Raw genomic sequence first — 25,910 nt, 5'->3', positions numbered from 1 at the left:
GCTGGGGTGACAACAGGGTCATATCAGCACTGTAAAACTCTTTATTAAAAATAATAATAATCACACCAGTACCTGCCAGAATAACTTCCGCCCACTTGCCCACAATCTAGGGAATTCCTATTTAGGGCCATGGCCTAATTTGCGAAAGAGGCCAAGCATAAGTTTTTAAGAATGCCTTAATCCAGGGAGATTACACTGGTAGGCCACAGCACTGCCACCACCCAGAAGTTCAGGTTACAAGCCTCTTCCAGATCCTTATGCTTCAGGGAGAGAAGACAAGTTGGAAATCCCTAGACCCAAGTCCAGGGCAAGGGAAGATGCTTTCCTGCTACTGTTCCCCAGGGACAATCATCTTTGCAGAGGAATAATGTTACAGCTGGAAGAAAGAAGAAAAGGAACGGCATAAGTTTGGAGGCTCCGTTCAGGAAGGTCAGAGGCTGAGCGCTTCTGACCTTTTCACCAATGTCCTTTCATTCTTTTAAAGCAAATGCCTAGTGCATGAATGAACTGGAGAGACTCCCAGGAGAGACTCTGGGGCTCCCTCTGATTCTAGAGCTGTAGTCTCGTTCCTACCACAAGGATTTATCTGCAGTTTCCATGCAAACTAGGGATTCCCATTATTCCCCAATGTCTCCCCAGCCTTCCCCTCCAGCTTCATGTTTAACAAACACTCAAATGATGCCCCAGTGAGAATGAACAGAAACAGATACTTTACCCCAGCAGTCCTTTTCCTGCCCAGCGTGTTGGAACAAGTCTAAGCTGGTGTTTCTCCCCCCTGCGGATCACTGTCACATTCAGGGGCTTCTGAAAAAAAAAATAAGCTCATTTCGTGTTCAGCCTCCTTAGTACTCAGAGATGCAGGCTAAAATGCTGAGATCCCATTTTTTGCCTATCAAATTGGTAAAGATTTACATTTTCAGCATAATCCTGTGGTTGGCGAGAGGGTGGGGAACGCGGCACTGCACTCTCAGGGCAGCCAGGGTGCTGACCTCAGTACCATCTTCCTCAAAAAACACGTGTCCCCCCACCAACAGTCTTTAAAAGGTATGTCCAAGGTACACAGTACACAATTACAAGATGACATACAAATGAAGTGTTCGTTCCAGGGCTGTGTAGAAATTCAAAAACTGAAAACACTAGAAATGTCCATCAATAGGTATTGTTCAAATACAGTACAGAAAATGAAGGGTTTTAGTCAAAACAAAACAAAAACCCCACCAAAGTGTGAACCTATTTGATAATATTTTGTTTCTTTTTTTTTTTTTTAAGACAGTCTCGCTCTGTCACCCAGGCTGGAGTGCAGTGGCGCAATCTTGGCTCACTGCAACCTCTGTTTCCCAGGTTCTAGCAATTCTCGTGCCTCAGCCTCCCGAGTAGCTGGGACTACAGGCGCCCGCCACCACACCCGGCTAATTTTTGTATTTTTAGTAGAAACAGGGTTTCACTATGTTGGCCAGGCTGGTCTCAGAACTCCTGATCTCAGGTGATCCACCCACCTGAGCCTCCCAAAGTGCTGGGATTACAGGCGTGAGCCACCGTGCCTGGCTGATAATATTTTCTAAAAGGACACCTGTGTTGCTCTAGTGTGCAAAGTTTTCTGGAAGAACATGAAAAACTTGTTAAGAGTAGTTACTTCCAGGCCAGGCGCGGTGGCTCACGCCTGTAATCCCAGCACTTTGGGAGGCCGAGGCAGGCAGATCACGAGGCCAGGAGATCGAGACCATCCTGGCTAACACGGTGAAAGCCCATCTCTACTAAAAAATACAAAAAATTAGCCAGGTGTGGTGGTGGGCGCCTGTAGTCCCAGCTACTTGGGAGGCTGAGGCAGGAGAATGGCATGAACCTGGGAGGCAGAGCTTGCAGTGAGCCGAGATGGTGCCACTGCACTCCAGCCTGGGTGACAGAGCGAGACTCCATCTCAAAAAAAAAAAGAGTGGTTACTTCCAGAGAGGACTAGTCTTTCGGAATAAGAGGAAGATGTTTACTTTTACATATTTCCGTATCATTAATTTTTTAACCATGTGTATGTATTACTTTATTTTTCTGAGAAAGAGTCTTGCTCTGTTGCCTAGGCTGGAGTGTAGTGGTGCAATCTCAGCTCACTGCAACTTCAGCTCACTGCAACCTCAGCCTCCCAGGTTCAAGCGATTCTCGTGCCTCAGCCTCCTGAGTAGCTGGGACTACAGGCATGCAGCACCATGCTCAGCTAATTTTTTTGTTTATTTAGTAGAGACAGGGTTTCACCATATTGGCCAGCCTGGTCTCAAACTCCTGGGCTCAAATATCTGCCCACCTCAGCATCCCAAAGTGCTGGGATTTTGGGTGTGTGCCACCATACCCGGCACGTATGTATTTCTTTTTTTCTTTTTTTGAGATGGGTTCTCTGTTGCACAGGCTGGAATACAGTGGCACAATCTAGGCTCCCTACAACCTCCGCCTCCTGGGTTCAAGCAATTCTCCTACCTCAGCCTCCTGAGTAACTGGGATTACAGGCATGCGCCACCACGCCCAGCTAATTTTTGTATTTTTAGTAGAGATGGGGTTTCGCCATGTTGGCCAGGCTGGTCTTGAACCCCTGATCTCAGGTGATCCACCCACCTCGGCCTCCCAAAGTGCTGGGATTACAGGCATGAGCCACCGCACCCAGCCTGTATATAGTACTTTAAAAAATTAAAATTAAAGCGGGGGGAGTACATAGCAAAGAAAATTACAAATTAAAATACGATATCCGGGCACGGTGGCTCACACCAGTAATCCCAGCACTTTGGGAGGCAGGAAGATCACCTGAGCCCAGGAGTTGAAGACCAGGCTGGGCATGGTGAAACCCTGACTCTACAAAAAGTATAAAAATTAGTGAGGCATGGTGGTGTGCACCTATAGTCCCAGCTACTTGGGGGGCTGAGGCAGGAGGATTGCTCAAGCCTCGGAGGTGGAGGCTGCAGTGAGCTGTGACTGCACCACTGCACTCCAGCCTGGGTGACAGAGTGAGACCCTGTCTCAAAAAAATAAAAATAAATAAATAAAACAAGATGCCATCAAAATCTAAAACTTCTATGTATCAAATGACACTATTAACAGAGTGAAAAGGCAACCCACATGATAGGAGAAAATACATACATGCTGGGTACAGTGGCTCACGCCTGTAATCCCAATACTTTCAGAGGCCCAGGCAGGAGGACTGCTTCAGCTCAAAAGTTCAAGACCAGCCAGGCAACAGAGGGAGATCTCGTCTTTACAAAAAAAAAAAAAAAAAAAAAAAAAATATATATATATATATATATATATATATATTTCTAATTAGCCAGGTTTGATGGCGCACATCTGTAGTCCCAGTTACTTGGGAGGCTGAGGTGGGAGGATCACTTGAGCCCAGAAGCTCAAGGCTGCAGTGAGCCATGAATGTGCCACTGCACTCCAGCCTGGGTGACAGAGCAAGATTCTGTCTTTAAAAAAAAAAAGAAAGAAAGAAAATACATGCAAATCATATATCTAATAAGGATTTAATATCTAGAACATATAAAGAACTCCTATACCTCAATATCAACAAAAAAAATCTGATTAGAATATGAGCAAAGGGCCAGGTGCGGTGACTCATGCCTGTAATCCCAGCACTTTGGGAGGCCAAGGCAGGCGGATCATGAGTTCAGGAGATCAAGACCATCCTGGCTAACATGGTGAAACCCTGTCTCTACTAAAAATACAAAAAAATGGCCAGGCGTGGTGGCTCACACCTGTAATCCCAGCACTTTGGGAGGCCAAGGTGGGTGGATCACGAGGTCAGGAGATTGAGACCATCGTGGCTAACACAGTGAAAGCCCGTCTCTACTAAAAATAAAAAAAAAAAAAGATAAAAATTAGCCGGGCATGGTGGTGGACACCTGTAGTCCCAGCTACTTGGGAGGCTGAGGCAGGAGAATGGCGTCAACCCAGGAGGCAGAGTTTGCAGTGAGCCGAGAAGGCACCACTGCACTCCAGCCTGGGCGACAGAACGAGACTCCGTCTCAAAAAAAAAAAAAAAAAAAAAAAAGAATAGACACTTCTTTCTTTCTTTCTTTCTTTTTTTTTTTTTGAGACAGGGTTTCACTCCTGTTGCCCAGGCTGGAGTGTAGAGAGTATAGTGACGCAATCTTAGCTCACTGCAACCTCCACCTCCTGGGCTCAAGCAATTCTCCTGCCTCAGCCTCCTGAGTAGCTTTGACTACAGGCACAAGCCTCCACACCCGGCTAATTTTTGTATTTTTTTCCAGAGACAGGGTTTCGCCATGATCCCCAGGCTGGTCTCAAACTCCTGAGCTCGAGTGATCCACCTGCCTCGGCCTCCCAAAGCACTGGGATTACAGGCGTGAGACACAACACCCAGCCTAAATAGACATTTCTTCAAAGAAGATATACAAATGATCAAAAAGCACAGGAAAAGATGCTCCATGTCACTAATCATAAGAGAAATGAAAATCAAAACCACAATGAGATTCCACCACACACCGATTATGAAACAGAAAACAAGTGCTGGCGAGGAAGCGGGGAAACTGGAGTCCTGTGCACCGCTGGTGGGAATGTGAAACGGTGCACAGCAGTGGAAAACAGTAATGGAGGGTCCTCCAAAACCTAAACAAAGCACCAGACACAGTGGCTCACGCCTATAATAGCAGCACTTTGGGAGGCCAAGACAGGCGGGATCGCTTGAGCCCAGGAATTCAAGACCAGCCTGGGCAACACGGCAAAACCACAAAATGCAAAAATTAGCTGGGCATGGTGGCACATGCCTGTAGTCCCAGCTACTCGCAAGGCTGAGGTGGGAGGATTGCTTGAGCCTGGGAAGTCCAGATTGCAGTGAGCCAAGATCGCACCACTGCACTCCAGCCTTGGCAACAGAGTGAGAACCTGTCTCAAAATAAATAAATAAATAAATAAGCTCATTCCAGAAACCTGGAAGTCATCTTTGACATTTTAAAATGTTCACAGGCCAGGTGTGGTGGTTCACGCCTGCAATCCCAGCACTTTGGGAGGCCAAGGCAGGCGGATCACTTGAGGTCAGGAGTTCGAGGCCAGCCTGGCCAACATGGTGAAACCCAATCTCTACTAAAAATACGAAAATTAGCTGGGAGTGGTGGTGGGTGCCTGTAATCCCAGCTACTTGGGAGGCTAAGACAGGAGAATCACTTTAACCTGGGAGGCAGAGGTTGCAGTGAGCTGAGATTGCGCCACTACACTCCAGCCTGTGTGAGAGCAAGACTCCAACTCAAAAAAAAAAAAAGTTCATATATTCAAGTTAAAAAAAATTTTAGAAACTTTAAACTCCACCCCATTTGTCACAGCCACCATCCTCTCTTGACTGACTGCTACAGCTCTGTCACCCTCCAAATCTGTTCTCTACCTAACATCCAGAGAAGGCTTCTTACCCCTGTCACACCACAATCTGGAACTGTGCGGTGGTTCCCTTCTGCACCTCAGGAAAAAAACAGCACAATCTTTACTAAGGACCACAGGCCTGACCTTAACACCTCCTGGCCTCACCACCTCCCCTTCTCTCCATTCTGCTCTGGGCTCCACCCTCCTTTGAGTTCTTTGATCCTCCCACCCCAGGGCCTATGAACCTGCTTTGAAGGTTTTTCTCCTTGCCAGCTTCCCCTCGACCAGAGAAACTTCTATACACATCTGAAGGTCACTTCCTGAGGAACACTCCTTCAATCCCAAACCAAACAGGGCCCCATGATTTACTCTCTGAGCTTCTTAACACTCTTCCTTCCTAACACTTACCAGTGTGTATCATTATACAGCTGAGATTATTTGATTAAGGCCTGGCTCCCCCACCAAAGTGCTTCCAAGGCAAGGACCCTGTTTGTTTCGTTCCCTGTTACAGCCCCAGTACCTCGCCCAGGACCCAGCATGTGCAGCAGAAGAGGCACTAAGGAAGGGAGAGACACAGGACTTTTTAAAAAATTATTTTGGGGCCAGGCACGGTGGCCTATAATCCCAACACTTTGGGAGGCCGAAGCAGGCGGATCACCTGAGGTCAGGAGTTAGAGACCACCCTGACCAACATGGAGAAACCCCATCTCTACGAAAAATACAAAATTAGCCGGGCTTGGTGGTGCATGCCTGTAATCCCAGCTACTCGGGAGGCTGAGGCAGGAGAATTGCTTGAACCCAGGAGGCGGAGGTTGCAGTGAGCCAAGATCGCGCCATTGCACTCCAGCCTGGGCAACAAGAGCGAAACTCTGTCTCAAAAAAAAAAAAAAAAAAAAATTTATTTTGGGGGGAGGGGGCATTTCCAGTGACAATCAGAAAACCTGGTAGACAAATTCTTAGAGCTATAACACTAGGACTTTTATTTGTAAATACAATTGCACTATGTGATTTTAAGGATAAATATGTATTTTATTTATTTGAGACAGGGTTTCACTCCGTCATCTAGGCTGGAGTGTAGTGGCGTGACCTTGGTTTGCTGCACCCTTGAACTCCTAGGGTCAAGTGATCCTCCTGTCTCAGCCTCCAGAGCAGGTGGGGCTACAGGCACATGCCACTATGCTTGGCTAATTTTTTAAAAAATATTTTGGAGAGACACAGTCTCACAATATTGCCCAGGCTGGTCTCAAACTCCTGGCCTCAAGTGATCCTCCCACCTTGGCCTCCCAAAGTGCTGGGAACACAGGCGTGAGCCACTGCAGCCAGCCTATTTTTATCATTGAGACATAATTTGCATACAATAAAATTCACCATTTTAAAGTATACAATTAAGTGAGTTTTAGTATATTCAGAGTTCAGTATATTCAATGTATTTAGTATAAACAATCACCACTATCTAATTCTGGATCATTTTCATCACCCAAAAAAATCCCTTATCCATCAGCAGTCACTTACATTTTTTTAAAGATCTTTTCCCCTTGAAAATGCATGCATTTGATCTAGAAATCCCACCTGTAGAAAGTTTGTTAAAGAAGGCCGGGTGCCGGGAGGCAGAGGTTGCAGTGAGCTGAGTTTTATAACGCCACTGCACTCCAGCCTGGGCGACAGAGCAAGACTCCATCCCCCCCCAAAAAAAAAGACAAAGAAAGGCCAGGCACGGTGGCTCACGCCTGTAATCTCAGCACTTTAGGAGGCCGAGGTGGGCGGATCACCTGAGGTCAGGAGTTCAAGACCAGCCTGGCCAACATGGTAAAACCCCGTCTCTACTAAAAATACAAAAATTAGCTGGGTGTGGTGGCGGGTGCCTATAGTCCCAGCTACTTGGGCGGCTGAGGCAGGAGAATCACTTGAACCTGGGAGGCGGAGGTTGCAGTGAGCTGAGATCGTGCCATTGCACTCCAGCCTAGGCAACAAGAGAAAAACTTCATCTCAAAAAAAATAAAAAAAGAAATAGAAATGGATCTGCAAGAGTGTTAATCTCCACAAAATTGCAAACTATCTAAATGTCTCACAATAGAACACTGTGCGTTTTTTCTTTTTTTTTTTTTTGACACAGAGCCTCACTCTGTTGCCCAGGCTGGGGTGCGGTGGCACGATCTCAGCTCACTGCAACCTCTGCCTCCCGGGTTCAAGCAATTCTCCTGCCTCAGCCTCCCGAGTAGCAGGGGAGTGCCACCACACCTGGCTAATTTTTTTTTTTTTTTGAGATGGGAGAGTCTCGCTGTGCGGCCCAGGCCGGAGTGCAGTGGCGCAATCTTGGTTCACTGCAACCTCCGCCTCCGAGGTTCAAGTGATTCTCCTGCCTCGGCAGCCCAAGTAGCTGGGACTACAGGCACACACCACCACACCCAGCTAATTTTTTTTTTTTTTTTTTTGTATTTTTAGTAGAGACAGGGTTTCACCATGTTGGGCAGGATGGTCTCGATCTCTTGACCTTGTGATCTGCCCACTTTGGCCTCTTAAAGTGCTAGGATTACAGGTGTGAGCCACCGTGCCAGGCCTAATTTCTTATTTTTAGTAGAGATGGGGTTTCACCATGTTGGCCAGGCTGGTCTTGAACTTCTGACCTCAGGTGATCCGCCCGCCTCGGCCTCCCAAAGTGCTGGGATTACAGGTGTGAGCCACCGCACTATGCGAGGTTTTTTTTCTTGACTCACAAAACAGACAACCAAACTCGGATTCTTGATTCTCCAGCTGAGCTCAGGTCCCCTGAGGGGATGAGGCTGAAGCCGGGCAAGCCCTACTCACAAGATGCGACCTTCTCCATCCTCCAGCCCACCAAGACAGCTCAGCTTTTATCCAGTGACACCTTGGAATTCCCCGTGAAATTTCACATGAAGAAAAGATTCGTTTTGCTTAAAATTGAATAACTACTTTTATAAAGAAAGATTTATAAGCCTACAAGGAAGCTGAGAATACATTTAACTGGATAAGACAGATTAAAAACCAGCAGCTCTTCTCACAGATCCATACAACAGACAGAAGTCTCAGAATCCACTGTGCTGAGTGAAGAACACCAGACTCAAAAGGCAATATATTGTGTGGTTTTTCTCTCTATGACATTCTGGAAGTTGATGGGGAGGGATTAACTACAAAGAAGCCTGAGGCAATTTTATGGGGTGATGGAATGCTCTCGACCTTCGTTGTGGTGACAATGACATACTACATACATTTGTGAAAACTCACGGGAATGGCAGGACACAGTGGCTCACTCCTGTAATACCAGAACTTTGGGAGGCTGAGGTGGGTGGATCACCTGAGGTTAGGAGTTTGAGACCAGCCTGGCCAACATGGTGAAACCCTGTCTCTACTAAAAATACAAAAAAAAATTAGCTGGGCATGGTGGTGGGCGCCTATAATCCCAGCTACTTGGGAGACTGAAGCTGGAGAATCGCTTGAACCCGGGAGGCAGAGGTTGCAGTGAGCCGAGATCGTGCCACTGCACTCCAGACTGGGCAAAAGAGCAAAACTCCATCTCAAAGAAAAAAAAAAGAAAACTCGGCTGGGTGTGGTGGCTCACACCTGTAATCCCAGCACTTTGGGAGGCCAAGGCGGGTGAATCACGAGGTCAGGAGATTGAGACCATCCTGGCTAACACAGTGGAACCCCGTCACTACTAAAAATACAAAAAAATTAGCTGGGCGTGGTGGCACACACCTGTAGTCCCAGCTACTCGGGAGGCTGAGGCAGGAGAATGGCGTGAACCTGGGAGGCAGAGCTTGCAGTGAGCCGAGATTGCACCACTGCACTCCAGCCTGGGCGACAGAGCAAGACTCCATCTAAAAAAAAAAAAGAAAAAGAAGAAAACTCACGGGACTGTACACTGAAAAAGGTGGATCTGGTGCAGGTAAATTACACCTTAATACAATAAAATCAACTGGCAGCTGTGTGTGCTGGTATATGAGCAGTCTTTCTGAAGGACAAGTGGCTGGAAAGTGGCTGCCACCGTAGAAGAGGTGATGAAAATGTACAACTGTGATGGTTGCATAGTTCTGTGACTACACTAAAAACCACTTTAACTAGGTGAACTGTGTAGTATGTGAGTTAAATCTCAATACAACTGTTGTAAAAATAATAAAAATAGACTGGGCACAGTGACTCACATCTGTAGTCCCAGCACTTTGGGAGGCCAGTTCGAGACCAGCCTGGCCAACATGGCGAAACCCCATCTCTACTAAAAACACAAAAATTAGCCGGGCGTGGTGGTGGGCGCCTGTAATCCCAGCTACTCAGGAGGCTGAGGCAGGAGAATCACTTGAACCTGGGAGGCGGAAGTTGCAGTGAGCCAAGATCGTACCACTGCACTCCAGCCTGGGTGACAGAGAGAGACTCCATCTCAAATAATAATAATAATAATAATAAATTTCAGATGAACTAAAGGAAAAACAAAAATAAAACAATAAAAAAATTAAAAGAATTTCTTGTTTTGAGACAGAGTCTCGCTCTGTCGCCCAGGCTGGAGTGCAATGGCGCGATCTCGGCTCACTGCAAGCTCTGCCTCCCGGGTTCAAGCAATTCTCCTTCCTCAGTCTCCCAAGTAACTGGGACTACAAGGGTGCGCCACCACACCCGGCTAATTTTTTGTATTTTTAGTAGGGACGGGGTTTCACCATGTTAGCCAGGATGGTCTCCATCTCCTGACCTCGTGATCCACCCACCTTGCCCTCCTAAAGTGCTGGGATTACAGGCGTGAGCCACCACACCCAGCCAAGAATTTCTTAATTAAAAAAAAAAAAAAAAAAGAATTTCTTTAAGTGGACACAAAATGCAAGAGCCATAAGCAAAAAAACATAAATTTCACAAAATCATCATTTTAAACATCCATACAAGTTACAGATTTGATGACAGTATCAGTGCAGAAACAATGGCCTGACCACTAGCAGGGGCATAGGCAACTGCCAGCCATCTCCTGACCTGACCTGGCCTGGCCTGCACTGATGGGTTACAAGTAGATGAACCGTGCAGCTGAGCAAGAGTCAAAAAATCCAGAACTGTTGGGTTAACTGGAGACTTCATTTGGGAACCAAAAACTTTAGTTAATAATTTTCCCAGGCTTTGCCACAATATCACTCCTGAAAAGTGTGGATCTTTGCTACAAAACAATAACAACAAAAATTCCAGCCTGGACAACATACCAAGACCCCGCCTCTACAAAATATAAAAAAATTAGCCAGTGAGTAGCTATGATAGCGCCACCACACTGTAGCCTGGGTGACAGAGCATGACCCTGTCTTAAAAAAAAGAAAAAGAAAAGATCTCTAAGAAACCTTGTTAAATGAAAACAGAGACAGGATAGAGGAGAAGGGAATTTGGGTTAGGGTAGCCAGGAAAGGCCCTCTGCGAGCATGTCACCAGTGTAAAACAGGAGGATGAAGAGGAAGAGCATTCTAGGCAGAAGGAATAGCAGGTGCCAAGTCCTTGAATGGGGCTGTGCTGAGCAACACCATGAAGGCAGCAGTCCAGGGCCTCAGCAACACTTCCAGTAACTCCAGGGCTATAGACCAGAGGCCGAGTGCTATGACCTGAATGTCTGTGGCCCCCTGAAACTCATATGTTGAAATCCTAACCACCAATGTGATGGTATTAGGGGTGGGGCCTCTGCAAGGTGATTAGGTCATAAGGGGTGGAGCCCCCACTGGGATTAGTGCCCTTATACAAGAGCTCCCAGGGTTCCTCCCCTTTCTGCCATATGAGGACACAGCAAGAAGGCACTACCTAGGAGTTAGGAAGCAAGCCCTCCCCAGACACCAAATCGGCTGGTGCCTTGATCTTGGACTTCCCTGCCTCCAGAGCTGTGAAAAATGAACTTCTGTTGTTTGTAAGCCACTCAGTTTATGGCATGCTGTTAAAAAAACCCAAACAGACCGAGACACCAGGTAGCCCCACTCACCCCCTCACTGTGCTGCACCACACTGCCAATGTTATGCAGTGACTGGAAGTTCTGGGTGTTCACAGAGCCGAACTCCACAATCTCATCATCCACTTGCAGACCCTGGAGAGGGAAGGAAAAACGGAAAATCAGTCTAGAAGTTCAGTGTGCTCCTGGTGGTCTCTAACCTTCAATACCCAATTTAATGCCAAGGTCACGAGCTTGTTTTCTACAGGGTAGGCTCAGAACAAAGAGGTCAGGGATGTAGACACCTCATGCAGGAAGGGGCAGTGGGTAATGGGGCCACCTCCTCCTGGGGTTCCTTTGAGGGCAGCTCTAGTAAAGATGACCAGGTCTGCCCAATGTCTGAGAGCTGGCAGTTATCAGACACTGTGAAGGCCTTGAGGAGCATGGGAAAGGCCAAATGCTGCTCTCTGAGGTCCTAACCCAGGTTCAAGGTTAACAGAAGGCACGCCAGGCTGGGCCCATTTTATTCAGTGGTCAACATTTAGACAAGACATTTGCCCTAGAAGCCCCCAGACAAGCAGCCACAGGCACAGGGCGCACCCAAGACTAGAGTGACGCTCTTGTTCTGGGTCCTAAGAACACAGACCACCACTCATTCACCCCTGTAACAAGTATTTGTTGTGGGCCAACTGGCACTGGGCTAGATGCTGTAGATGGGGTAGTGAATGATAGGGAGCTTCTGTGTAACTTACAGACTTGTGACCATTAAAGAAGACTGGTAGGACCAGGGTTTAGGACCCCATTCCACCTGGCAGGAACTATGTGCCCTGACACAAGTTACTTCAGGTCTGTGAGGCTTTTCCTCGAGGATGAAATGAGTAAAGGTTAGGACCTATCCCAGAAGTGGCTGTGGAATTAAATTTAACTACATCTCCACAAAAAAACTGTACAAGAATGTTCACAGCAACACTCTTCGTAATAGCCAAAAAGTGGTAACAATTCGAATGTCCATTAACTGACAAATGGATAAATAAAACATATTTTATATCCAGGCAGTGGAATATTATTTGGCCATAAAAAGGAATGAAGGGCCGGGCGTGGTGGCTTACGCCTGTAATCCCAGCACTTTGGGAGGCTGAGGCGGGCAGATCACGAGGTCAGGAGATCAAGACCATCCTGGCTAACATGGTTAAACCCCATCTCTACTAAAAATACAAAAAATAAAAATTAGCTGGGCGTGGTGGCAGGCGCCTGTAGTCCCAGCTACTCAGGAGGCTGGGGCAGGAGAATGGTGTGAACCTGGGAGGTGGAGCTTGCAGTGAGCCGAGATCGTGCCACTGCACTCCAGCCTGGGCGACAGAGCCAGACTCCATCTCAAAAAAAAAGAAGGAATGAAGGGCCAGGCATGACAGCTCATGCCTGTAATTCCAGCACTTTGGGAGGCCGAGGAAGGAGGATCGCTTGAGGCCAGGAGTTCAGGACCAGCCTGGGCAACATAGTGAGAACCCATCTCTAAAAAAAAAAAGGAAATAAAAAATTAAAAAATTAACCAGGCATGGTCACATGTGCCTACAGTCCTAGCTGCTTGGGAGGCTGAGGCAGAAGGGTCACTTGATTCTGCGAGTTTGAGGTTGCAGTGAGCTATGATGGCACCATGGCACTGAAGTCTGGGTGACAGAGTGAGACCCTGTCTGTAAACAAATGAAGCACTGATCCATGCTACAATACAGATGACTTGAAAATTTGCTAAGTGAAAGAAGCCAGTCATAAAAGGTCACATATTTTATGATTCAACTTATAGGAAATGTCCAGAATAGACAAATCCATAGAGACAGAAAGTAGATAACTGGGTGCGGGGAGCTGGGGGATTAGGAAGTGATGGCAAATCACTCTAGAGTCTCTTTACAGGACAATGACAATGTTCTGAAACTGATTATGGCTGGGCATGGTGGCTCCTGCCTATAATCCCAGCATTTTGGGAGGCCAAGGTGGCAGAATCACTTGAACCCAGGAGGTGGAGACCAACCTACGCAACAGAGCAAAATCCCATCTCTATTTTTTGTTTGTTTTTTTAGACAGAGTCTCACTCTGTCGCCCAGGCTGGAGTGTAGTGGCACGATCTCTGCTTACTGCAACCTCCACCTCCTGGGTTCATGCAATTCTCCTGCCTCAGTCTCCCGAGTAGCTGGGATTACAGGCACATGTCACCACACCCGGCTAATGTTGGTATTTTTAGTAGAGATGGGGTTTTGTCATGTTGGCCAGGCTGGTCTTGAACTCCTGACATAAGGTGATCGCCCACCTAAGCCTCCCAAAGTGCTGGGATTACGGGCGTGAGCCACTGCACCTGGCTGAAAATTTTTAAAATAGAAATAAAATTGATTGTGGTGATGCATAGCTCTGTGAATACACCAAAAGATACTAAACTGTATACACACTTTAAATGGGTAAATTTTTTTTTTTTTGAGATGGAGTCTCACTCTGTTGCCCAGGCTGGAGTGCAGTGGCATGATGTTCGTATTTTTAGTAGAGATGGGGTTTCACCATATTAGCCAGGTTGGTCTCAAACTCCTGACCTCAAGTGATCCAATGGCTTCGGCCTCCCAACGTGCTGGGATTACAGGTGTGAGCCAATGCTCCCGGTCAAAAAAAATTTTTTTAAGACAAGGTCTCACTCTGTCACCCAGGCTGGAGTGCAGTGGTACAGTCACAGCTCACTGCAACCTCGACTTCCTGAGCCCACCTCAGCTTTCCAAGTAGCCTCAGCCTTCTCAAGTGCTGGGATTACAGGCATGAGCCACTGTGCCCAGCCTAATGTTTTTTTTAAGACACCACATAAGATGCATAACTCATTTGGCAAGATGCCATTCTCATTTTCATCATTCAGTGCCCAGCTAAAATGAGCCCCAAGAAGAGATCCTCTCCCTCTCTTGGGACATTTATCATCTTCTGTCACTGGGAAGAGGTCACTCCCTCACCAATGTAGTGGGCAGCCGGGGCTGACCCCTCTCTAAAACTCTGCCCCCAGCACAGGGCTGGATACACAACAGGCCTCAGTCAGTGTTTGTTAAATGAGTAACTGAACTCAGCACCGCAGCATGGAGAGAACTAGTCTGTCTTTCCACATCCCCAAAGGCTACCTGACCCACAGTGTCCCTTGGGCACGGACTTGAGTGGCCAACCCCTGGATTACCGCAATGCTGGCTGGGGAGCCGGGGCTGATGCTGTTCACTTTGGCGAAGGCCTGTGGAGGGCCCTGGCTCTCACTCTGGCCCAGTTTGCGGCTCATGGCCTCTTTGTGGGCCTCGGCCATGTCCCGGGCCTGCTTCTCCTTGTCGCGAGCGTGCAGCTGGTGCAGGGCCTCCTCCACCTGCTTCATCACTGCCTTGTGATCATTCTGCAGGCCTGGGATGAGAACCACACATCAGGGGCCAAGGAAGACAGTGGAGGACACAAGAGTCCTACATTCATTCACTGAAGAGTTAACAAGTGCTTATTACATGCCAGACGTGGAGCTACAGGCGAGGAGGAGTCTCTGACCAAGACAGAGGACATTCCCTCATGGAGCATTCAGTCCTGCAAGGAGCAGCTCCAGAATAAGTAATTACAATAACATCTGATAACTGCAGGGAGGCCTGGCCAGCAGGAAAGTCTGCCCTCGCTAGTCTAGGAGATGAGGGAAGGCTTCCTGAAGGCAGTGCTGTCTCGGGTGAGCCCTGAGAGGTGAGCAGAAGGAAGGTAACATCCAGCTGAATCTACAGCCATGAACTCAAAGGCATATATATGAGGGGCCAGCGCTGTGATCATGTGAATGAATGACTCAGGCTGGGTGTAATCAAGATTTCACTTTTCTCTGATATCCTCTAAAAGGAAAAATGCTGCATAAGCCGGGCACAGAGGCTCACGCCTGTAATCCCAGCACTTTGGGAGGCCAAGGCAGGTGGATCACGACGTCAAGAGATCGAGACCACCTTGCCAACATGGTGAAACCCTGTCTCTACTAAAAAATACAAAAATTAGGCCGGGCAAGGTGGCTCATGCCTGTAATCCCAGCACTTTGGGAGGCCAAGGCGGGTGGATCACGAGGTCAGGAGATCGAGATCATCCTGGCTAACACAGTGAAACCCCGTCTCTACTAAAAATACAAAAATTAGTCGGGCATGATGGCACGTGCCTGTAGTCCCAGCTACTCAGGAGGCTGAGGCAGGAGAGTGGCGTGAACCCGGGAGACGGAGACTGCAGTGAGCCGAGATCGCGCTGCACTCTAGCCTGGGCAACAGAGCAAGACTCTGTCTCAAAAACAAAACAAAAAACAAAAATTAGCTGGGCGTGGTGGCAGGTACCTGTAATCCCAGCTACTTGGGAGGCTGAAGCAGGAGAATTACTTGAACTCAGGAGGTGGAGGTTGCAGTAAGCCGAGATCACACCACTGCCCTCCAGCCTGCCGACAAAGCAAGATTTCTTCTCAAAAAAAAAAAAAAATGCTGCATAAGCCTAGTAATCCTGGAGACATTCAGTCCAGGAGAGGGAGTCCACAGGGAGGTGGCCAAAGGGCACCCCTGCTACAGGGCTCTTGCCAATTGGCTGGGTTTGGGAGGAAGAGCCCATGCCACAAAATCTTTGATTTTTCCAGAAAAGCTGAAAATTGGGATCTTTGAAGTGAAATTCTCTGATTTTTCAGTACAGATGGCTAATTCAAAATGTTGCGAACCACCATGGCAATCTGCAGGCCACGCCAGCACAGCAGCTGGTATTTTGATACCTTGTGCCTGTCAGTGGGCTTGCGGTACTACCTGACCTGCCTCCTCTGCCACTGCCACTTTGGAGCAAAGGTGAGACCCTCAGTCGTGAAGGGATTCAAGTTCTCAACCCACAGGAGCAGATGTGGGAAAAGAACCCAGATCTGAACAAGTGGAGACATGCACCTGGGAGGCAGACTTACATAATACATGGTCACTTTCACTAGAAAAGCCCTCCGCCAGTGAGGTCCACAGCACCCCTAGACTCTGCAGTGCCTGGCACAGGGAAGTGCTCAATACACAGCTGTTGGGGAATGGAACGATGACTATTTACAACATATTACAATTCTAATCAAAATGTTGAAAGGGTTTTTTTCAGTACAAAATGTTTCTGCAGTGTATTTCAAAAAACAAATTTGCAATTATAACAAACATACCATATTAACATAAGCTGTTGGCCGGATGCAGTGGCTCATGCCTGTAATCCCAGCACTTTGCGAGGCCGAGGCGGGCAAATCACCTGAGGTCAGGAGTTCGAGACCAGCCTGGCCAACATGGTGAAATCCTGTCTCTACTAAAAAAATACTACTAAAAAATTAGGCCAGGCACAGTGGTTCATGCCTGTAATCCCAGCACTTTGCGAGGCCGAGGCAGGCAGATCACCTGAGGTCAGGAGTTCAAGACCAGCCTGGCCAACATGGTGAAACCCTGTCTCTACTAAAATATAAAAATTAGCCGGGCATGATGACAGATGCCTGTAATTTCAGCTACTTGGGAGGCTGAGATGGGAGAATCACTTGAACCCGGGAGATGGTGAGTGCAGTGAGTGAGCCGAGATCGTGCCACTACACTCCAGCCTAGGTGGCTAAGCGAGATTCCATCTCAAAAAAAAAAAAATTAGTCGGGCGTGATGGTGGGCACCTGTAATCCCAGCTACTCGGGAAGCTAAGGCCGGAGAATCACTTGAACCTATGTGTATACACATGTGTATATATTTGGGAGGCCTCAGCCTCCCAAAGTGCTGGGATTACAGGCATGAGCCTCTGTGCCCAGCTTGTGCAGCATTTTTCCTTCTAGAGGATTTCAGAGAAAAGTGAAATCTTGGTTACACCCAGCCTGAGTCATTCACTCATATGTGTATTTTACATATATACACATGCATGTGTATATATTTACATGTATGTGTAGATGTGTACACATGTATGTGTATATATGCTGTTAACACGGGAGACTACATACAGAAGCCAAAGGACCTCCACATTATTTTCCAATTTTTTTTTCTTTTTTTTTTGAGACAGAGTTTCACTCTTGTTGCCCAGGCTGGAGTGCAATGGCACAATCTCGGCTCACCGCAACCTCCGCCTCCTGGGTTCAAGTGATTCTCCTGCCTCAACCTCCTGAGTAGCTGGGATTACAGGTTCGCGCCACCATGCCCGGCTAATTTTGTATTTTTAGTAGAGACGGGGTTTCTCCATGTTGGTCAGGCTGGTCTCAAACTCTCGACCTCAGGTGATCCGCCCACCTAGGCCTCCCAAAGTGCTGGGATTACAGGCGTGAGCCACTGGGCCCAGCCATTATTTTCCAATTTTTATGTAAATCTATAACTGTTCTTTTAAAAAGCCTATTTTGAGAATAGATTTTCTTTCTTTTTTTTTTTTTGAGACAGAGTTTTGTTTGCTCTGTTGCCCAGGGTGGAGTGCAGTGGTGTAATCTCTGCTCACTGCAACCTCTGCCTCCTGGGTTCAAACGATTCTCCTGTCTCAGCCTCCCGAGTAGCTGGAATTACAGGCATGTGCCACCACGTCCAGTTAATTTTTCTATTTTTAGTAGAGACAGGATTTTGCCATGTTGGTCAGGCTAGTCTCAAACTCTTGACCTCAGGTGATCTGCCCGCCTTGGCTTCCCAAAGTGCTGGGATTACAGGCATGAGCCACCGCACCCGGCCGAGAACAGATTTTTCAAAAAAAGACGGATAAGGAATTGCTCAAGCACATTTTTTTTTTTTGAGATGGTCTCTTGCTCTGTCACTCGGGAGGTGGAGGCTGCAGTGAGCCAAGATCGTGCCACTGCACTCCAACCTGGGTGACAGAGTGACACTCTGTCTCAAAAAATAAATAAATAAATAAGATGTGATGCAGATGGAATCAAGATTCAAACAGATTAAAGAGGAGTTAGTAAGTGAAAAATGTGGAGGATAAATGCTAATAGGACTCTGTGGTGGAGACGGTTGCCTACCTATGGCTGAGTGGATAATGGCCCCCAACACATCCATATCCTAGCCCCTAGAAGCTGGGAATATGCCACCTTACATGGCAAAAGAGGCTCTGCAGATGTGATTAAGGACCTTAAGATTCGGACATGATCCTGGATTATCCAGGTGGGCCTGGTGTCATCACAGAGGTCTTTATAGGTGAAAGAGGGAAGCAGGAGAGTGAGAGAAAGTGATGTTATGACAGAATCAGAGTGAGGGAAATGTGATTGCTGGCTGTGTAGATGGACGAAGCCATGAGCCAAGGACGGTGGGCAGCCTTTGGAAACCAGAAAAGACCAGGAACAGGTTCTCCCCTAGATCCTCCAGAAGAAGCCAGCCCTGCCAACACCTTGATTTTAGTCCAGTGAGACCCATCTGGACTTCTTATCTCCAGCTACTAAGTCTGTGGTCATTTGTTATGGCAGAAACAGAAACAAATATACTATCCAATCTGTACTCTCTGCTAGCTCTTTAATTAAAAACAAATCAGCACCTTGGAAGGCCAAGGCAGGAGGACCACTTGAGTCCAGGAGTTCAAGACTCACCTGGGCCACTTAGTGAGACTTGTCTCTACTAAAAAAAATTAGCCGGGCACAGCGACACACGTCTATAGTCCCAGCTACTTGGGAGGCTGAGGCAGGAGCACTTGGAGCCTGGGGGGTTGAGACTGCAGTGAGTCATGTTAGCACCACTGCACTCCAGCCTGGAAGACAGAGCAAGACCCTGACTCAAAAAAAAAAAAAAAAAAAAGAGAGAGAGAGAGAGAAAATGAAACTAGAAATATACAACCTTAGAGTCTAGCCCATTCCCTTGGTTCTCAGTCCTTGGATGGGGACAAGACAATCCCTTCAAGGCAGAAGAGAAGGCAGTGGATAATATAGATAGTTGGTTTTATTTGTATGCCTTTAACACCTCCCACCACAAGGTGGGGAAAGTCTTCTAAGAGGGCCACTCACATATGATGTTGTGCCTGGCGGTGCGGACTTGGTACAGGTCCACGTCTGACCGGGGGTAGCCCTCACAGTCCACCAGCGGCTCGTTCATCCCAATGCCTTTTTGCTGGAGGAAAGAAACGTGGTTAAAAGGTGCTCATGGGTGTAATGTCCCCAGGATGTCTTTCCCCAGACCTTTCTCCTCTGAAGTCATAATAAAGGTGACAGTAATGAAAACTGCCACATACTGATCACTTACACCAGGGGCTCTACTCATGTCCTCACAACTACCCTGGGGTGGCCACTGTGTTTTTCATTTTTTATTTTTAACGACGCAAGTAATGCATGAATCCATTCTTTTTTGAAATTAAAACAGTGCCGATAAAACCAAAGACTCCTTTAAGCATCATCCCCAAGGCCAGCCTCTTCCTCTACTCCTTCAGACCCTCCTTCCCACAGGTGGCTGACACCTGGCTGCTGGCCCTGGAAGCTAGAGGGGAGTGAAAAGCCCAAACAGCACCCAGCTGTGGCAGGGCTTTGATTCTTCTGAAAATAAAAAGATCTAAAAGGGCTTTCCAAGAAGGAAACAGTGATAGCACCAGCTGCCTCTGGGGAGCGGAACTGGTTGGCTAGGTGACAGGGCAGGGAGAGAGACGGTCCATTTTATACCCCTCTGTAGGTTTTGAATTTTGCCTATGGGAATGTATTCTTTATTCAAAACAACACTTTTTAAATTTTTTTTTAACATGAATCGGAGGAGAGTACACAAAAGCAGTGAAACCAGTCACATGGTTCAGGGGACGGGCTTTGCAATTGGTTAGACTTCAATTTGAATCTCAACTCTGCCATGTACAAGCTGGGCATCCTTAGCTGAGACCTTCTCCTCTCTAAGCCTCAGCTTCCTCAATTATAAAATGGGAATAGGAGCACTCGCCTCCCTCCCTGCCTGCTGCAAGAACTAATGAGCTGACCTGCAGAGTACTCAGCACAGTGCCACGCGCATACACAGCATAGTGGGTTGAAGAGCAGCCCCCAAAAACAGATAACCACGAGCTAACCCTCAGAACCTGTAAATATGACTTTATTTGAAAAAGAGTCTTTGTAGATGTAATTATGTTAAGGATCTCGAGATAAGCTCATCTGGTGGCTGGTGTCCTCATCAAAGAAAGGCAGAGGAAGGCCACGTGAAGACGCAGGCAGAGGTTCAAGTGACACAGCTGTAAGCCAAGGACCGCTGGCAGCCACCAGAGGCCAGGAGAAAGTCTTGGGAGCTTCTCTCTCAGAGCCTGCAGAAGGAGCCAACCCTGCTGACACCTTGATTTCAGACTTCTGGCCTCCAGAGCTGGGACAAAGTAAATTCCTGTTTTAAGTCACCCACTCTGTGGTATTAAGGTGGACTCAGAAAACGACTATGCGCAGAAGTCGTAAATAGTGGCTGTAAGGATTAGTCAGTCCAGGGACAAGCTGCCAGTGTACACAGGCACTGAGAAGAGGGATTCTGTTCACTTTGCTCCCTTTCTCTCTGGAAGCCTCCGGGTTACACCCAAACCTACTGTCCACTGCACAGGGAGATAGTTCTCCACACTCCCCTAACACAAGACTCGCCATGACACTGCAGAAATGCGCCAGGGGCTAAAAACCTATATCTGCTCCTGCCTTCCCACAGTGGTTAAGAGTTGACCAGCCTTTGAGAATCAATATCACATTGGATAATGCTTCTCAAAGGGTGGGATCCATAATACTGGCAGCTCACACACAGGGCATTAAATAACCCTGAATCAAAAATACATACTCCTTCCCAATTCTCTTCAATCCTGCAATTGTCAAGGCAAAAGTGTCCATTTGGTGCTGGTCTCTGCAACACCCCAGTTACTTGCTATCTCTAGGACCCTCCATTTTTATAACAGTTTTATTGAGATATAATTCAGATACCATATAACTGACCCATGTAAAGTGTAAAAGGTAATGGTTTTTGTGTTTGTTTTGGTTTGAGACAAGATCTTCTGTTGCCCAGGATGGAGTACAGTGGTGTGTTCATAGCTCACCGCCACCTTAAACTCCTGGGTTCAAGCGATCTGTCTCAGCCTCCTAAGTAGCTGGGACCACAGGCACATGTCATCACACCTGGCTAATTTTTAATTTTTTTTTTTTTTTTTTTTAAAGACAGAATCTCGCTCTGTTGCCCAGGCTGGAGTGCAGTGGTGTGATCTCGGCTTATTGCAAGCTCCGCCTTCTGGGTTCACGCCATTCTCCTGCCTCAGCCTTCCAAGTAGCTGGGACTACAGGCGCCCGCCACCACGCCCAGCTAATATTTTTGTATTTTTAGTAGAGACGGGGTTTCACCATGTTAGCCAGGATGGTCTCGATCTCCTGACCTCGTGATCTGCCCGCCTCGGCCTCCCAAAGTGCTGGAATTACAGGTGTGAGACACCATGCCCGGCTTTTAATTTTGAATTTTTTGTAAAGATAGGCTCTCACTGTGTTGCCCAGGCTAGTCTCAAACCCCTGGCCTCAAGTGATCCTCCTGCCTCAGACTCCCAAAGTCCTGGGATTACAGGCATGAGCCACCACGCCCGGCCATTGACCATTTGTATTGACCATATTTTCTTTGGAGAAAAGTTTATTCAGATCTTTCCCCTGTCTTCTAATTGGCTGTCGTTTTATTATTGAGTTATAAGAGCTCTTACTATAGTCTAGATACTATCCTCTTATCAGAGAAATGATATGCAAATATTTTCTCCCATTCTGGAGCTTATCTTTTCATTTTACTATGCCCTTTGAAACACAGTTTTAAATGTTGAAGTCCAACTTATCATTTTTTCTTTGGTAGCTTGTGTTTTTGGTGCCCTATCTAAAAAGGCTTTGCCTAATCCAAGGTCATGAAGATTTACTCCCATGCTTTATTATACGAGATTTATAGTTTTAGCTGTCCACTTTTTTTTTTGAGATGGAATCTCTGTCACCCAGGCTGGAGTGTCGTGGCACAATCTTGGTTCACCGCAACCTCCACCTCCCAAGCGTCCCAAGTAGCTGGGATTATACATGTGTACCACCACGCCTGGCTAATTTTTGTATTTTCAGTTGACACGGGGTTTCACCATGTTGGCCAGGCTGGTCTCCGACTCCTGACCTCAAGCGATCTGCACGCCTCGGCCTTCCAAAGTGCTGGGATTACAGACGTGAGCCACTATGCCCAGTGTTTTTTTTTTTTTTTTTTTTCTTGAGACAGAGTCTCGCTCTGTCACCCAGGCTGAAGTGCAGTGGCACAATCTCGGCTCACTGAAAGCTCCACCTCCCGGGTTCAGGTCATTCTCCTGCCTCAGCCTCCAGAGTAGCTGGGACTACAGGCGCCCACCACCACGCCTGGCTAATTTTTTGTATTTTTAGTACAGACGAGGTTTAACCATGTTAGCCAGGACGGTCTCCATCTCCTGACCTCGTGATCCACCAGCCTCAGCCTCCCAAAGTGCTGGGATTACAGGCATGAGCCACCGTGCCCGCCCCCTTTTTTTTTTTTTTTAAAGAGACAGCATCTCACTCTGTCACCCACAAGAGTGCAGTGGTGCAATTATAGCTCCCTGCAGCCTCAACATTCAGGGTTCAAGCAATCCTCCTGCCTCAGCCTCCCAAGTAGCTAGGACTACAGGCATGCACCACCACGCCCAACTAATTTTTAAAGAATTTTTTTTGTAGGCTGGGTGTGGTGGCTCAAGCCTGTAATCCCAGCACTTTGGGAGGCCGAGGCGGGTGGATCACGAGGTCAGGAGATCGAGATCATCCTGGCTAACACAGTGAAACCCCGTCTCTACTAAAAATACAAAAATTTAGCCAGGCATAGTGGCGGGGCGCCCGTAGTCCCAGCTACTTGGGAAGCTGAGGCAGGAGAATGGCATGAACCTGGGAGGCGGAGCTTGCAGTGAGCAGAGATTGCGCCACTGCACTCCAGCCTGGGCGACAGAGCCAGACTCCGTCTCAAAAAAAGTAAAATAAAATAAAATAAAATATTTTTTTTGTAGAGGCACAGTCTCGCTATGTTGCCAAGGCTGGTATTGAACTTCTGGCCTCAAGTGATCCTCCCACCTTGGCCTCCCAAATAGTGAGCCACTGCACCCAAACCCACTTTTTTTCTTTTTTTTTCTTTTTTTGAGACAGAGTCTTGCTCTGTCGCCCAGGCTGGAGTGCAGTGGCAGGATCTCGGCTCACTGCAACCTCCACCTCCCGGGTTTGAGTGATTCTCCTGCCTCAGCCTCAGAAGTAGCTGGGACTACAGGCATGCGCCATCACACCTGGCTAATTTTTGTTATTTTTAGTAAAGATGGGATTTCACCATGTTGGCCAGGCTGGTCTCAAACTCCTGACCTCAGGTGATCCACCCACCTCAGCCTCCCAAAGTGCTGGGATTACAGGCGTGAGTCACCACGCCCGGCCCAAACCCACTTTTTAAAAACAAATATAAAGCACAGTTTCAGGCTGAAAGCTTTCAGCAAGCAACAGCAGCTAGCCAGAAGCAACAAACATGCGGTATTAACATGCAAAGCATCTGACCTTATATTTAAGAGAAAAGATTGTCATTTTCCATATGCAGCGGAGTTTTGAAATTTCCTTTTAAAATACATTTATGGGCAAGGCACTGTGGCTCATGCCTGTAACCCTAACACTTTGGGAGGCAGAGGCAGGAGGACTGCTTGAGCCCAGGAGTTTGAGACCAGTCTGAGCAAGCAACATAGTGAGACCCCGTAGCTACAAAAAATACAAAAATTAGCTGGGCGTGGTGGCACGTACCTGCAGTCTCAGCTACTCGGGAGGCTGAGGTGGGAGGATTGCTTGAGACCAGGAGGTTGAGGCTGCAGTGAACCAAGATGGTGCCACTGAACTCCAGCCTGGGCAACAGAGCGAGACCCTGTCTCAATAATAATACATTTATATAAGATTAAAAGTAGATCTATTTAAATAAAAATATCAAAGGAATAACAGTACAAGTGGTATACGCATATAGTATACTGCATGTGGTAGAAAATAAACTAAAGTTTGAGAAATTGCTGGTAATTTGCTTGAAAGCACAGGTTCTGAATGTAACAGACCTGAGGTCTGAATCCCACTTTGAGCATATAGTCAGCACCCAGTAAAATGGTTCTCTGGCCCTCCGTATGAAACCTCCTCTTATGGCCGGACGCGGTGGCCCACGCCTGTAATCCCAGCACTTGGAGAGGCCAAGGTGGGCGGATCACCTGAGGTCAGGAGTCCAACACCGGCCTGACCAACATGGTGAAACCCTGTCTTTACTTAAAATAAAAAATTAGCCTGGCGTACTGGCGCTCGCCTGTAATCCCTACTACTCGGGAGGCTGAGGCAGGAGAATCACTTGAACCCAGGAGGCAGAGGCTGCAGTGGGCCGAGATTGAGCCACTGCACTCCAGCCTGGGTGACAAAGCGAGACTCCGTCTCAGACAAAAAAAAAAAAGGAACTTCATCTTACATCACCTAAAATGCATTCCATCCCACCCTACTTGGGCATAATTAATTGAATCTTCCTCTGCAGACTGATTTGTGATTTTACATTAGGTGGCATAAGAAAACCTGCATCAGCTTTTGAGCCAGACCCACCGCTGCCACTTCCGAACTACATGACCTTAGATAGGCGTTTGCCCCACTCTGGGCCTCAGTTTCCTCCTTATGCAATAAGGATGATGAGCCTTATTTGTAACTCAAAGTTCGGTCCTTAGACCACTAGCATCAGCATTGCTGGGAGTTTGCTACAAATGCAGAAGTTGCTCCCTTGCCTCAAACAAAATCTGCATTTTAATAAGATCCCCGGGTAATTCATATACACACTGAAGTTTAAGAATTTATGATGCAATCAGCAAATGCCGGGTGCGGTAGCTCACGCCTGTAATCCCAGCACTTTGAAAGGCCGAGGTGCAAGGATCCCTTGAGGCCATGAGTCCGATACCAACCTGGGCAACATAGCGAGACTGTCTTTACAAAAAGTACAAAATTAAGATAAGGCAGTCAGCGAGGCACATGACAGCTGTTCAATCACCAAGTAACACCTGTTTCCCCCTCCCTAAAATGGAGAGAGTAACAGCATCCAACTCAAAGGGTTGTTGCAAGGATTAAATGAACTCAACAATGCACAGCACTTAAACCAGCGCCTAGCGCACAGTAGGGCTCCATAAACGCTTGCTGGATATCAATATGGCTAACTCTTCAGTTGCTAAAGTTCTTTGCCTGCCTTCTTGTGCCGACAGAGGCCGCACTTGCGGCGCCTTGGGCCTCCCAGGGAGAAGATCCGTTGCCGAACGCCCAAGCTGAGGCCGCCCTGGCTTCCCAGTACTCCAGGGACTCCGCGCCGGGTTAGGCAACCTGGGGCGCCCCGAACCCACACTCACGCTTTCCAGCACGTCATAGTTGGCCTTGATCTGCGCTTCTATCTCCTCCTTGCGCCGCATCAGCTCCTGGACGTCACTGACAGTCACGGCGCCGGCATGCGAGGAGCCCCCGCCCTGCCTCGCTTCCTCGTCGGACATCGTGAATCCGGGGCCGCGATGCCAGACACCCGGCTCCCGGGCTACGGACGACGCCCCAGTAGACCGTAACTACGGCTCCGCCCATGGGCCAAAACATCGCAGCCGTCCGCGAACGCGAGAATAGTCAAGGGGCGGGGCTTGAGGTGGGGCTTGGGACGGAGCTGGATCACCGGAAGCCGCGCCCTGCCGGAACACGTGCCCATGTGGTGACCCGGCAGG

At 47.7% G+C, this 25,910-nt stretch overlaps 2 protein-coding genes and 1 non-coding gene across 5 annotated transcripts in view; 1 reads left to right on the top strand and 2 right to left on the bottom strand.

Moving 5' to 3' along the window:
* Window positions 1–18: 18 nt before the first annotated feature.
* PSMD9 (proteasome 26S subunit, non-ATPase 9) lies at window positions 19–25,817 on the bottom strand. 3 transcript variants are annotated; one of them, XM_002823895.5, is made up of 6 exons: window positions 25,554–25,817; window positions 19,189–19,291; window positions 14,436–14,647; window positions 11,297–11,398; window positions 716–804; window positions 19–376 (listed from the first exon to the last, which is right to left on the bottom strand). In XM_002823895.5, the coding sequence occupies exons 1-6, from the start codon at window positions 25,689–25,691 to the stop codon at window positions 349–351; spliced, it is 672 nt and encodes a 223-aa protein (XP_002823941.1). In that variant the 5' UTR covers window positions 25,692–25,817; the 3' UTR covers window positions 19–348. The 3 variants fall into 3 exon arrangements, with proteins under 3 accessions (XP_002823941.1, XP_009246612.1, XP_009246614.1); XM_009248337.3 differs by having other exon boundaries at window positions 716–801; window positions 25,554–25,731; XM_009248339.4 differs by lacking the exons at window positions 14,436–14,647; window positions 19,189–19,291 and having other exon boundaries at window positions 25,554–25,745.
* LOC112135954 (U7 small nuclear RNA) lies at window positions 6,262–6,322 on the bottom strand. Its single transcript, XR_002917173.2, has one exon. It is a non-coding gene; the product is annotated as a U7 small nuclear RNA (small nuclear RNA).
* The window catches only part of HPD (4-hydroxyphenylpyruvate dioxygenase), a 49,346-nt gene continuing 49,081 nt past the window's right edge, over window positions 25,646–25,910 (top strand). Inside the window, exon 1 of the mRNA XM_054528339.1 lies at window positions 25,646–25,834. The gene's annotated coding sequence lies outside the window, so the exon portion shown is untranslated. The remainder of the gene's footprint in view (window positions 25,835–25,910) is intronic.

Source organism: Pongo abelii, chromosome 10 (genome assembly GCF_028885655.2).
Source record: "Pongo abelii isolate AG06213 chromosome 10, NHGRI_mPonAbe1-v2.0_pri, whole genome shotgun sequence".
Classification (NCBI taxonomy): Eukaryota; Metazoa; Chordata; class Mammalia; order Primates; family Hominidae; genus Pongo; species Pongo abelii.
The sequence above is the reverse complement of the archived record's forward strand: the minus strand, read 5'-3'. Positions and strand labels throughout refer to the sequence as shown.

Bases quoted from the DNA above. Each gene is read 5' to 3' on its own strand.
- PSMD9 (XM_002823895.5), bottom strand. From the start codon at position 25,691: ATGTCCGACGAGGAAGCGAGGCAGGGCGGGGGCTCCTCGCATGCCGGC. The intron at 19,292-25,553 runs GTGAGTGTGGGT...TCTTTCCTCCAG, and splicing joins ACTATGACGTGCTGGAAAGC to CAAAAAGGCATTGGGATGAA. The intron at 11,399-14,435 runs GTAATCCAGGGG...TTCCCTCTCCAG, and splicing joins GCTCCCCAGCCAGCATTGCG to GGTCTGCAAGTGGATGATGA.